This window comes from Chelon labrosus (assembly GCF_963514085.1).
Source record: "Chelon labrosus genome assembly, chromosome: 23".
In the NCBI taxonomy this organism is placed as follows: Eukaryota; Metazoa; Chordata; class Actinopteri; order Mugiliformes; family Mugilidae; genus Chelon; species Chelon labrosus.
Genome location: NC_140356.1, coordinates 13,111,671 through 13,124,583, shown reverse-complemented (window position 1 = coordinate 13,124,583; position 12,913 = coordinate 13,111,671). Strand labels below are relative to the sequence as shown.

The 12,913-nt window shown below is 43.6% G+C and overlaps 1 protein-coding gene across 1 annotated transcript in view; it reads right to left on the bottom strand.

The window, feature by feature from the left end:
* exoc4 (exocyst complex component 4) overlaps positions 1-12,913 on the bottom strand; it is a 116,703-nt gene that overhangs the window by 41,100 nt on the left and 62,690 nt on the right. The window contains exons 12-13 of the mRNA XM_084573083.1: positions 3,722-3,824; positions 2,988-3,104 (exon numbers count right to left, since the gene is read on the bottom strand). Coding sequence (XP_084429209.1) covers positions 2,988-3,104; positions 3,722-3,824 — 220 coding nt within the window. The remainder of the gene's footprint in view (positions 1-2,987; positions 3,105-3,721; positions 3,825-12,913) is intronic.

The window sequence follows — 12,913 nt, the reverse complement described above, 5'->3', positions numbered from 1 at the left end:
ACCATCTTCCTCCCATTCAAGCTAATGCACACACTAATGTGTGCTTCAGTGGTCGCAGAGAGCAGATGCGTCTATAAAAATGTGCTCCCCTATGGTTTCCCGTATGTGGCTGCAGCCAAGGTGTACGAGCGAGAGTGTTTAATGTGGTGTGGCGATATAAAACTCTCCTCCTGCCGCCAACCATCCTGCCGCCAACCATTCCGGTCCTGATGCAACGGCGTGTGTCTCTCTCTGATAACACCTGGCACAGCAAGTATCACGGGACTTAAAGGGGGCACATACAGCACATGTGTGTGCACGCAGACATAATGGATACGTAGACACACACACACACACACACACACACACACACACACACACACACACATTAATCTTTAATTATCTGGGGCTGGATATATCCACCACCTGACCAGCTACAGTACAAGCTCCTGACATAAAGTACTTTCCACAGTTCAAAAACCTATTGTAGTTCTGTACTTTCCGGATAAAAAGGTGCCAAACCCCTTTATCAAAAGCTCTCATGACAACTAAGTGAACAAAAACTCCACACCGAGAAAGAAGAGCAGTCTGTCATAACAGTGACGCCGTGGATGAAGGCCATCAAAGAAAAGAGTGGGACGGCTCTCAAATTGGAGACCCAAAACACAACCGCACACGGGTAGCAAACACAAGCTCACGTAGCTACAAACACACACATGCCACCCTGACCCCAGAACGTGAATGGCAGCAGAAGAAGCGTGCAAGGCTCTTTTATTCGGCCCAATTAAAAAAGGCAAAAAGCCCAAACAAAAGGAGTGTTTTATTGCACTCCCCACTATCAGCAGAAAGGCTCATTAGCCACCGCGGCATAATTAGCAAGATGCTGAACTCCTCGTTAAGGAGGGGCCAGAGCCGTAAACAAACCCCGCTGAACTCCGAACGCCCACGGTCTCCCTCGCTGTAATGAACTGCCACCGCTGTTCCCCTCCCTGCGAGAGAACCAAGCGCGCCGACAGGAAGGCTCTGACAGAAACAAACACGCGCGCGCCGACACACTGCCACGCAAACACCGACAGCACAAATAAGCTTCCTCTCCGGGTCTTCCTTGACAACTGCGTGGATGAAGAGCGCACACACACACATGCTGTACGTGACACGCTGAAAAAAATGTGTGTGCACGCGAAAGCTGATTTTTTTAACAACACTGCCGAGAAAATCTCCACAAAACATCAAGAATATCTGACAGCTGAGACAAATCTTGACTTTGGCACTAGTGTAGACTTCAAACAGCCATGAGCATTTTTTTTTTTAAGACTTCCAAAATCAGCAACGTTAGACTGTGATTAAATTCGGCGCCACCAATAAGGAAGTCAATATCAGCGCTCCGTTTCTAGTGCTTAGTTGAAAGGAGCTGTTCTAATTGACGACTTTTAAATTTATATTTTGAGTAACAAACGTTATGTGATTGTTTCCACGAGAAATAATTACTCAGCTTTAGACACATATGCAGAAAATAGCACTTGCACACTTAAAAAACAATTTTCAGCAAATAGGACGACTTCCCTAAGACAAGAACGGCGAAGTTATTTTCCTGTAAGGCTAGAGCGGACATGCAGTGACACTGTCATGGTGTGTGTGTTCGAGTGCCATCGATAACAGAGTGAATGTGAGCCCCAAACACTCTGCTTCTCTGAGTAGGTCAGCCACTGTAATCAAAAACTTGCTCTCTGTAGAAAATGGCCTCGGGAAAGATGGATACAAGCGCTTGAGCATGTGTGTACTTGTGGAACTGTCTTTGTGAGGACCAGTTGGAGTTTTAGACCGAACTCTTTTTTGGAAAGTAAGGACGTTTTAGCTGGTCCTCCTCGCAAAGAGGGCTGAGATTTAGTTGAAGGTTAAAATTAAGGTTACGGTTCAGTAAGGGGCAAGGGGATGGACTTTGTCAATGAATGTCCTCACAAGGATAGTGACCCAGCAAAACTCAGTTGGGTTGTTGACCCAACAAAAAACAGAATTGGCTCTTGCAGTTTTCTGTATTTTGACTGTAAATAGGCTCCTAAAATATTGTTTCCAAAAAGTACCAGATCCATTCATTGTCTGTAACCGCTTGTCCTCTGGAGGGTCTCGGGAGGTGAAGGACACCCTGGACAGGTCACCAGTCTATTGCAGGGCTAACACAGAGAGACACACTCACACCTGAGGCCAATTTAGAATCACCAATTAACCTAACGAGCATGTCTTAGGACGCTGGGAGGAAGCTGGAGTACCCGGAGAGAACCCATGCAAGCACAGAGACTCGACACAGAAAGGCCCCAGTCGGCCAGTGGATTTGAACCCACAACACCACTGTGCCATCCGAACCAGATGCAAATTGGATCAAAAGGGTAACCATGGCAACATCAGCAACCCGTGAGAACAAATAAGCAAAAATGTCAGTATGGACAGTTGCTGATTTTCAGCAGAAGCTTGAAGGCACGACTAAGCTAATTTTATGCAGGACGTGTTGTAGAGTTGGCGAAGGCCAGGTTTAGCTGAGGACTAGTCACCTAGTTGTGCGGCAGTCAAAAGGCGCCACTACAGTGGAACTGGGTCTGTTGTTCATGAGCAAAACTCCTGAACTGGTAGGAGTCTGTTGGTGAAAAAGTTCTAACAGAGACACAAGGTGAGTGGACCCAAGAGAGCTGCCCTTCATTGAACAGCTGTAAAGAGAGAAACTGTGCCAAACAAACAGGTAGAGTGCTTTGTTAAGCTTTTTCTAACTGCTCCCCAGAAAATACATTAATTGTGTGTGCATGTGAGTGTGTGAACTTGCGTCATCAAGAAGTCAAAGACGATTGAACTACTGCAGTCTGGCAGAGGACATATATACCATGGAGCACACAACGTTATTAACCCAAAGGTGATGTGTTATGAAGGTGTTTGATCAAACTTAATGGTATATTTTGATGCCATATATTGTCATTTATGTATATTACATTACATTTTTAATAGGTTGGATGTGTCTTTACCTGCAGTAGGGGTCTCTGGACGCCCAGAAGCTTCATGGTATCGGCGTTGGCAAGGATCTTCAAGGGGTCAGCTGTCTTGCTCACTGCTTCAATTTCCTTGTTGATCTCTGTCCGCACCTAGCGGTTCAGTGGCAAAAGTTTATATGAAATGAGTACTATAAAAGTGGCTCCTTGCAGCTGGAGTCAAACAAGAGTAATCCAGCCCACTGTGAAAGAACTCCAGAAACCATTTCTATCTTTAAGGTGTATGCAGGAATAGATCTATCCATCTTCTACTCAGATAAGTGGCCACCTAAGTGGAGCCATACACTTGGAAATTAAAGCACAGTAGGGTTTGAACAGGTATTGTATTGAGGTAATATTTTGAAAATTAAGTAATACACCAATCCCCAGCACGGTGCCATTGTGTTATTTAGTCAATCAGCTTTGAGAACTCTGAAGGAGTACGTCAAAACAATCAGGTCAATTGGCTTTCAGGACTAAAAGCCCCACAATGGCATCAGTGGAATTTGTTGAAGGTTCCTGGCTTTTAAGAAACAAGAACAGACTGTGACTTTTTTGAACACAGGGTTAGTGTCAATCTGTTATTTATTGTGACAATTGCCCACAGCTGAGTTTTTCACAGTGAAAAAGTGCATTTTCTAGGAAAGCTGCTGCGGCGTTTCACCGAAGCGCCGCTTTGAGCGCCGACTCTGTCAGACAGCATGAAGGCATCAATTCGTCATTTCACTAACCTGGTTGAGGAAGAGGTCATTAATGTAGTAGGTGAGGAAAGCTCGAAGCTGGCACTGCTTGGCTTGGCCCGGCCCCATGTTCTTCTCTATCTCCTGGATGAATCTGGGGAAAACAGTCAAGATGAACAAACATTAGAACAGATCAACACCTGCTGTGAACGGAGGCTAATTTACACCAGGAATGTTATTACAGGAGAAGTGAGATGCAGGATTGAGACCGGCAGAGCAGTAACTTTGCAACGACGGGTACGGCATCATTTGAATGGGAACGGGAACTAATTTTGGAAAGCTGTAAATGGCTCTCAAGGTGTTTTTTGAGCAAGGCAGTTAACCTAAACGGCACCAGTGAAGCTACTCAGAGCAATTATGGTAAGACTTTAGTTATATTAGCTAATCCTCAGATGTGAGAGAAGCAGAACGTAAAGGAAAGTAAGAATCTATAGGGTACACAAATAATAAAACTATTTATAGTTTTAATAATGTAAAGCAATCAGAGCTACGGTCTGCAGGCTCTCTGAGTTCTCACAGAAAACCAGCGTCTGGCTGGTCAGATAGGGTCAGACAGTTATGTATGGGTTTGCAGAGGCACATACACACCTCGTTTGTCAGAGAATCACTGGTCACTGGCCTTGTCTCACACACACCACAGGGCAAACCATGCAAGAGTAAGTGCCTTCTCGAGCGTTCGGCACATATAAATGCACAAATAAATCAAATTCCTCACAAAAGAATTCTTTGACCTACAAGACCCTTAATGTATGACCTAAACTTCCAGAGGAGGGAGAAACACCGAGCGGGCAAGGAAAAATGTGTAAGAAAAAACAAAGAAAAAAAAAAAAACAAAGATAGAAGATGACTCTAGATGGTGATTTGATTGGACAAAGCCATTTGTGAAAAGCTCCATCGCTTGGAAACCTGTTTCTATGCTTTAGCAATGTGGAGTGGAAGTTAGAGGCTGCAGCACTGCAGTCAACCTGGGACACATAGTCCATGCAGGAATATAGATCAGTTGAGGTGGATGATTGATTAGCTAAAGCTAAGCTCGCGTGTACATACATATACAAACACATGCATGCACAAATAAAACACAAGCAGGCAAGCACACAAAGCTTTAGGATCACACTACTCAGCATCTGTACCCAATTAGTCAGCAAGAGCTGAGCCAGTGTGTTCCCGTGTGCGTGCGCGTACGTGCACACGTGTGGGGTTTGTGCATCCTTGTGTGTCAGAGTAAGCAAAAAGAGAGACGGAGAGAGCAAGGAATCTGAACCTATTCTAAATCCTTCATTGATTCCCACTGAAACTCCACCACAACGGAAAGTTAAGTAGGGAAAACTCTTCTGTGGCCTCATTAAAACCGTCAAGCTTGCAAAACAATAGGGGCCAGATATAGAGCTTCTCTGTATAAATATGTAGAGAGGACAATTTAAGCGCTCCTCCTTTACAAAGGAAAATACAATTTTTGCTGACAACTTCATTTCCAGAAATCAATCTTATGATAAAAGTTGCCACTTTAAACGTACATCATGTTGTTCTGCGATCCATCGCCTGCTGTCATTATAGTCATTGTTTCAATACAAGTGTCAAGATGATGGATCTTTAAGTTAGTGTGTGAACACAGATGGATTTTTGTAGGCACGGGTGATAACGTTTGAGTAATGTGGCAGGGACGAAGCAGTAAAATGGCTTTGTCTATCCGGACGGCCATCTGGCACAGAGCCGCAGGTCCCCTTCTCCAGGACACAGAGCCCATGGGTGCACATGTTGGCAAATTTACATTTTAAGAGTGTAAGTGTAGGGAGCGAGACATTAAACAAAATGTTTTTTTGAGTGGATTCAGAGAAATCATTTGGAATATAGAGTAGTGAGCCTGGTTAAAATGCAAATGGACAAATAACACAGGGAAGAGCAGGCAGAGCATTGCTGTGATTTCCAAATGGATGCAGAGAGAACATCTCTCCCAGCTTATTATCATTACAAGCACATCTTACAAGCGTCTGCGTTGCTGATGGCACGGCATACTGTAGTGAGAATAACAGCCTCTGATGATGATGATGATGATGATGATGATGATGATGATGGCGGTGGTGGTGGTGGTGGGGATAACAAATGACACTAAACAAGTTAACGTATAAATATACCCATTCAAAAGCCATCAGCTCGTCTCAGAACTCAGGAACAGTACCATCTTTGCAGGATGTGGAAGACCACTCATGTACTCTGAGCCAAACATAAAAACACCAGGAGAAACACTGACCTCTCACTGAAGAACGACAGCTAGCCTCATTTGATTTCTCAAGGCCCCAGCTGAGCTTGACTTTACATTACAGTCTGAACTGCCGTTTTCACCTGGGCTGATATGGTGTCAACTTATCGCTTGAATTTTTGGGGTTTTGGTTCTGTGAATATGTCTAGTCTGAGTAAATACTGTAATAAAACCAGATTTCAAGTTTTATAAACGCACATAACATCCTTTAAGCTTATTGTTCCTGAAATAAACATGGCTGTACAGTTAGCATACAGAATGAATTAACTCTAAAACGCAATTTAAAATGCAGATGCATCCACAAATGGCATAAATCCATTCTTAACTAGCATCCATTTACATGGAAAAACCTCAACTCATTAATTTCAACCCTTTCAATGCAGCTGAGGGGGTCCACGACAGCTTAAGACGCTCTTAAAATTGGACTCGACGTGACGTTAACAATGTCGGTTTCGTTGCGAGGTGACAACAAAACACACCAGTCAACCATATGGCAGCTGTACGCAGCAGAGGTGTCAGCCAAGTCGCTAAGGAGACGCCGCGGAAGCTGCGGAGAGACACAGCGGCGGCAACACAGTGTGGACTCGCCCCCTGTGTGTGAAATCTTAATCACCTTAAATAATCTGCTTATCTGAACTCGCGGGCTGCGCACGCCGGAATGCCCTATACCCACGGCCCTAAAAATACAGAGGAACACATTGACACACAGGCTGGCAAAGAGCAAAGGTTGTAATAGCGGGTGTCAATTAGAATTAGATCACTGAAGGACAGCGAGACAACAAGAGAGTGAGTTTGTGGTGTTGCTAATTGATTATTGTAATCATTACTGCTGGTGATCAGAGTACAATAATACAGACATGATGTGCTAATAATGAAACTGCTTAGAGCTTGACACGATGGTGCTTTACCAAAGGGACAAAACAAACCTAAAAGCCACCCTGACTGCCCTAATAGAATGAACTACAGGTGGACCATTAAAAATCTAACATTAAGTATGCACCGTTCAGGCATAACATTATGACCACCTTCCTAATATTGTGTAGGTCTCCCTTGTGCCTCCAAAACAGTTGTGACTCATCAGAGAATGGACATGGGCCTTCTGAGGGTGTCCTGTGGTGTCTGGCAACAGGATGTTGTTAGTGGGGGCCTTTGGGTCCTATGGGTTGAGGGGAGGAGCCTCTGTGGATCATCCCACAGATACTTGATCAGTTTGGGATCTAGTGAATTTAGAGGCCAGGTCAACACCTTGTGATGTTTATCATGTTTTGTTCCTAAACCATTTTTGCGTGTGTGCCTGTGTCAGGCTGCATCCTGCTGGGGATGGCTGCTGCCATCAAGGAGTGTCATTGCTATGGGGTGGGGGTGCCTGGTCTGAGTAACATCTACCCAAATGCCAGGTCCAAACGTTTCCAAGTCCAAATAGAGTCCAAGGCTTTGGTTCCTTCAAATGGGCTTGGGGTGAACCCAGATAGAGATATGACATTGTCGACAGTCTGAAACATTTGGGATGGGAAATATACAAAACGGTTACCTAGGCAACCCGAGCCTGGAAGGTCCACTAGCGACAAACTTTCTGCTACAAAGTGATGGGCAATGAGCAAATTGGTTCATATGTGGACATGGCTTTAGTCAAGAGTTGGCACCATACTTGATTGTTCACCGTTAGCACTGTAAAATAGCAACAACTACTGGTTTAACCCATTCAGACCGGATCACACATCCGTGCGTGTTTACCTTTAAGACCGGCAAACGCGTCTGTGTCATTTTGAGCGTTGTCGTCTTTTTCGAGGCACATGGCCAATTACATGCACTGTGATTGGCTGAAATATTCTTGGGGTGAGTGACAGAGATGCTTAGGGATTTTTTTTAAACTCACGTGACTAATAAAACGCTTTGTGATTGGTCGAAATAAGCCTACACGTGGAGTATGTTTTGGTCGAAAATTTTAAACACCGTGCTAGCGATCCGTCATGGCTGACTCAAGTGAAGGAACTGATATTGACGAAGTAATTAGAAAAATAGATCTTTACTGATTTTCAAAATTTTAAAAACGTTTGGTGTTTATTGATTTTTAAAAAAAATGCATTTGAAGATTATGCCCTAGCAAGTCAGTCAAGTTGAAAGCCAAAGAAGTAAGCTCTCAAATGCTTTTTATCTCATGTTTTTATCTGCTACAGAGCCTGAGAAATTAAGGTTTTAGTAAGCGTTGACATATTTTGAAAAACCTCAGGTTTTGAGAGGGGGTTTACAGAAGAGTATTTAGGCCTGAATGGGTTAAGTGTCAAAAGTCACAACCAAAGCCATAAAAAACATGCTCACAGTTTTTTTAAACAATTATATGCCTTTTATGGCTAATAGGTTTAGATAAGTCCTCTTAGATGATCGCTAATCCTCAACTAGAGGCACAACAACTGACCAGGCAAAACTCAAAAACAAATCAATAAGACTACAGCTACGGATGCTGCACACAGATATTCTCACACAGGTGCCAAGACCTCATCATAAACTCACACTGTCCACACACATACCGAGACTAATATTAAAATTCAGAGACGGTGTGCTGCGTGCGTCCCCTCAGCTCGGGGTGCATCATTTTCTCTTGATCCAACATGGCTGCACCAGTTGAACCCGGTTTCTTAGCAGCAACTGCAGATGATTGCACTTGACAGCATGTAATTATCCGTCATTAGAAAACAGATGTCAGGGCCTAAGGTCTGGAGCTTGATAATTGTAGATGCCATGCCCTATGTGTATGTACGTTAAGAAATAACATTCCCGTCAGGCATAATGTATTTATACTAACAGAAATTTGGATAATGAGTGAACCTGCTGTATGCTAATGGCTCTCTGATTAGTCGGAGAAAGGCAAGGTTAGATTACTTTCCCCTTTTAAAGATAGCTAAAGAAAATGAGAGCAGACAGGGACAAAGACATTTTATGGCAGCTGTTCTGAATTCATTTCCCACCAGAAACTAAACCTAAGGTAACAAATGCTGCTTTAAATGGAAAGGGTTGGGATCCCATCATCTATCTCTATCTGCAGCAGCAGCGTAATGATGCCGAAAGAGAAATGGGATAAAGAGAAAGATTTAAGAAAGACAGCAGAATAAGAGTGTGTTGAGATCGATTAGGGACTCAGCATTTTTAAATCTCCCAGTATTCCCCTCAGGCACGAACCTATCAGCTATGGTGAATTCTGATTTCGCCGGGCCAGAGAGGAAGGCTTGTTCTGTAAAGACCTGTCACACACCAAGGACAGGACAAACTGAGCCGGGCTGAGAGGGAGGGAGGGAGAGCAAGCGAGAGCAAGCTTCTGTGCATACCTGCGTCCGTGACACATACTAAATGAGTCTGTCTTTGTCGCACTGGCACACATGCTCGTAGGCCGGCATGAAAATGCGCCGCCACATGTCAATACAGCACGTCAATACGCCGCATCTGGGACACTTGAAAGCACTTATCTATATTATTCTTACTTGACGCACAGTCACTCGAGGAGGAATTCAAATCCATAAAAGGATTTTAATGGACGGGGGACTCTTTCTGGGTTTTATGGCGGCATTAGCTTTCGTTCCAAGTGATCAGACAATAAATGCTAGAACGGCAGCTTTTAATTGTCAACCAACTGCACATTCAATATTGGTTCCCTGGGAATATTACATACTCCAGTACACACTACTTAATCATTTCTACAGCTATGAAGTCCCACCTGAGAATATAAAGATGCCTTCAGGGGGCTGAGTTGAATGTAAGGCCACTGGTTTGATCCAGAACACCTTCTTATCCATGAGGTGTATTGTTTTAAAATACATATACTGCACTTTTCAGTTGGTCGTTCTAAAGAAGCAGTTACCGCCACCGCCACAGGATGGCACTGTGTCAGCTTTCTCCACCAGCTCCGGCTGCACTGCACTGCATGACCAGTTTGACAGAAGACTTTTTTCTTTCTTTTCTTTTGTCACAAACGGTTTTGAGAAAGAATTAAGATTCCAGTTGGCGTGCACCATCTGTAACTTGTACAGGATTTGCAGCATGGATGTGCATGTAAGTAAAAAAAGGTAGAGGAAAACACAAAAAAAAAAAAATAGGTGGTTGAATTTTTTATTTATTTTTTTTTTTTTTATGTGACAATACTGTGTGCGATTAAGTGTGTGAGCATGTGTTTTCATCAGTCCCCGGTGAAATGCATATGGTCTTCCCACACACACCGCCCACGCCTCCGCCAGACTCCCTGCTGTTTATACCCTGCTCTTGCCCCCGACGCTGCATCACACACACACACTGTAGGTTTTTTGCGTTTTGTTTGCGCTCTGCGTGTGTTTGCGGCGTTACATGTGTGTTCGGGGATGGGGTGTGGGGCCACGGGCGTGTATTTGTTCAAGAGGAGAAAAGACTGAAAGGGAGGAAGATGCAAATGCATTATGGAAATGAGGCGAGTGTGTCCGCTTGCTTACAGCGAGAGGTATAAATGGGCTTCATAATCAGAACCTTTATTTGGAAGAGAGATTAACAGGAATAGGAGAGGTCCTTCCTCATGTAGCCACACATGCATATAAAGACTCCAGAAAGAAAGCACTCAACCGATTTTGTTGATCATTTCTCAGCATTTTTTGTGCTCGAACATTGAGCATCTTGTGACAATACAATGTTCTGGCATTCTTACGGCTGTTACTTAGGCGTGTAACACCAACCTAGACCAGATCATGCACCCCCACCCCAGAGTAATGACACTCCTTGATGGCAGCAGCCATCCCCAGCAGGATGCAGCCTGACACAGGCACACACACAGTTTAGGAACAACTAAAAAAAACATGAAGAACAGCACAAGGTGTTGACCTGGCCTCCAAATTCACTAGATCCCAAACTGATCAAGTATCTGTGGGATGATCCACAGAGGCCCCTACCCTCAACCCATAGGACCCAAAGGCCCCCACTAACAACATTCTGTTGCCAGACACCACAGGACACCCTCAGAAGGCCCATGTCCATTCTCTGATGAGTCACAACAGATTTGGAGGCACAAGGGAGACGTACACAATATTAAGAAGGTGGTCATAATGTTGTGCCTGATTGCTGTGGTTTCTATATGAGTTTCCTTAATGTACTTCAAACCATGGGGACTGAAAGTGTTGGAGTTGAACTTTGGTTGCACCTCATCCAGAGGTGTCAATTAAGCCCCAGTTGGACACCAGTCAGCTTAGACTATGCCGAGTTGCTAATTTGCGAACACACACTGCAGCGTGAGGTCTCCAGGTGGAACATGTAATTGTGAAATTTCGCATTCATATGTCTTTGTACAGAGTATTCCCCAACCTGAACCTTAACATCTGTACAGCGACGGTTTGGGAGGCGAAAATGGATCATCACATCCCTTGAATGTAGGATTCTGTAAAATCATGGAAGCTGCTATTGTATCCTAGGAGTGTTTTCATTACTAAGGAGGCAACAAACCATATGCACCCATGTACTAGGGTTGCAATCACTATCAATCTGCACGTCTACAGTGTAAAATCAGAGCAAATGTATTAAAATCTGTGTGGTGTTCATTAGTTGTTATCTGGATTTGACATAGCAGGTGCACATCTGTATATCTGCAACAGATGTTCACGATGTGTTTGAATGGAGCGTGCTTTTTTTTTTTTTTTTTTGCCTGCATTCACACTTCTGCCTCTGCACGTATTTCTGTCAATACATGCGCACGCTTTGTGTGCGTTTGCGCGCGTGTGCTGCCCTGTCGCAGTGTGGTGCAGACCAATTAAAACGGGGAGATTGATGACCAGGGGCTCTGAGGAGCAGCAGCGGCGGCAGTAGCAGTAGCAGACAGCTGCTTCCTGCAGACAACAGGAAATGAGATGGCCTTGTTTAGCTGACGCTGCCAATACCAACACCACTGAGCCTCAAAGACAAATCACCAGTGTACTCCTGCATCTCTCTACAGCACGTTCTCCAGCCTCTATCTCTTTATCTTTCTCTCATTATACCAAAGACTGGGTTTCTCATTAGTATTTACTCTAGCCTAGGTATATACAGTGCATATTGTTGTATTCTTTGATCCGTAATTGCCACCAGAACCGTAAGTCACTGATAACTTGACATTTAGTTAGATGTAATGTGACATAATTGGAATCAATAATGTGTTCATGTGTTAAAGAAGACAAAATCCAGTTTAGTTGGTTTGTTCAATGCTTTTACAGATCAGAATCAAATCTGACTTTGTAAGGCGCTGAGGGATATATCTAGCATTGTGAATCTTATGGAACTTGGCTTCAAAGACACCGACTTTCCCTGGTGCGCGGCCTAAGGCAAGGACATCGCAGCAGCAGGGGTGCAAACCTGTCCACTGTTAGTTCATTGCCATTCACAATAGCCTGCTCTATCCAACACCCTCCAAAGCTTCACTGGACCAAGTCTGTATTTCTGAGAGTTTGTCACTTAAGTTGAGTGAAGTCTCTGTAATGGGCTGTTTCTGCGGTCAGCTTAATGGTGAAATGATTTCTGGAATAAAGACAGACTTTACTGATTGAGTCTGTAATTAGTGGTGAAGATCAGTTAATATGACACAAAAGAGCAGCTCTATCAAACAATAGAAATGATTATATGCTGTTACGAAGTCCTTATTTGTCTTAATATCTAATTAAGTTTGGATTTTTTAGATCCATCTGCTGTTCTGCATTAATCATATTAAAAAAGAACAAAAAAAGTGCAAAACAAAACACTAATCGCCGCATTATTTTAAGCCCTCAACCACCTAATGTGAATTAAAGCTTGTTATTCTTATTTAAATACTTTGTACTATGTAATTTTTTTGCAAACATTCACAGTTAAACACAGAGAAAAGCCCCTCAAAGCCCCTCATACTCATTCTTAACTAACTGTCGCAATTTTTTGTGTTGTCCTCATTTACTGTTCTGTGAATGGAGGCGGGT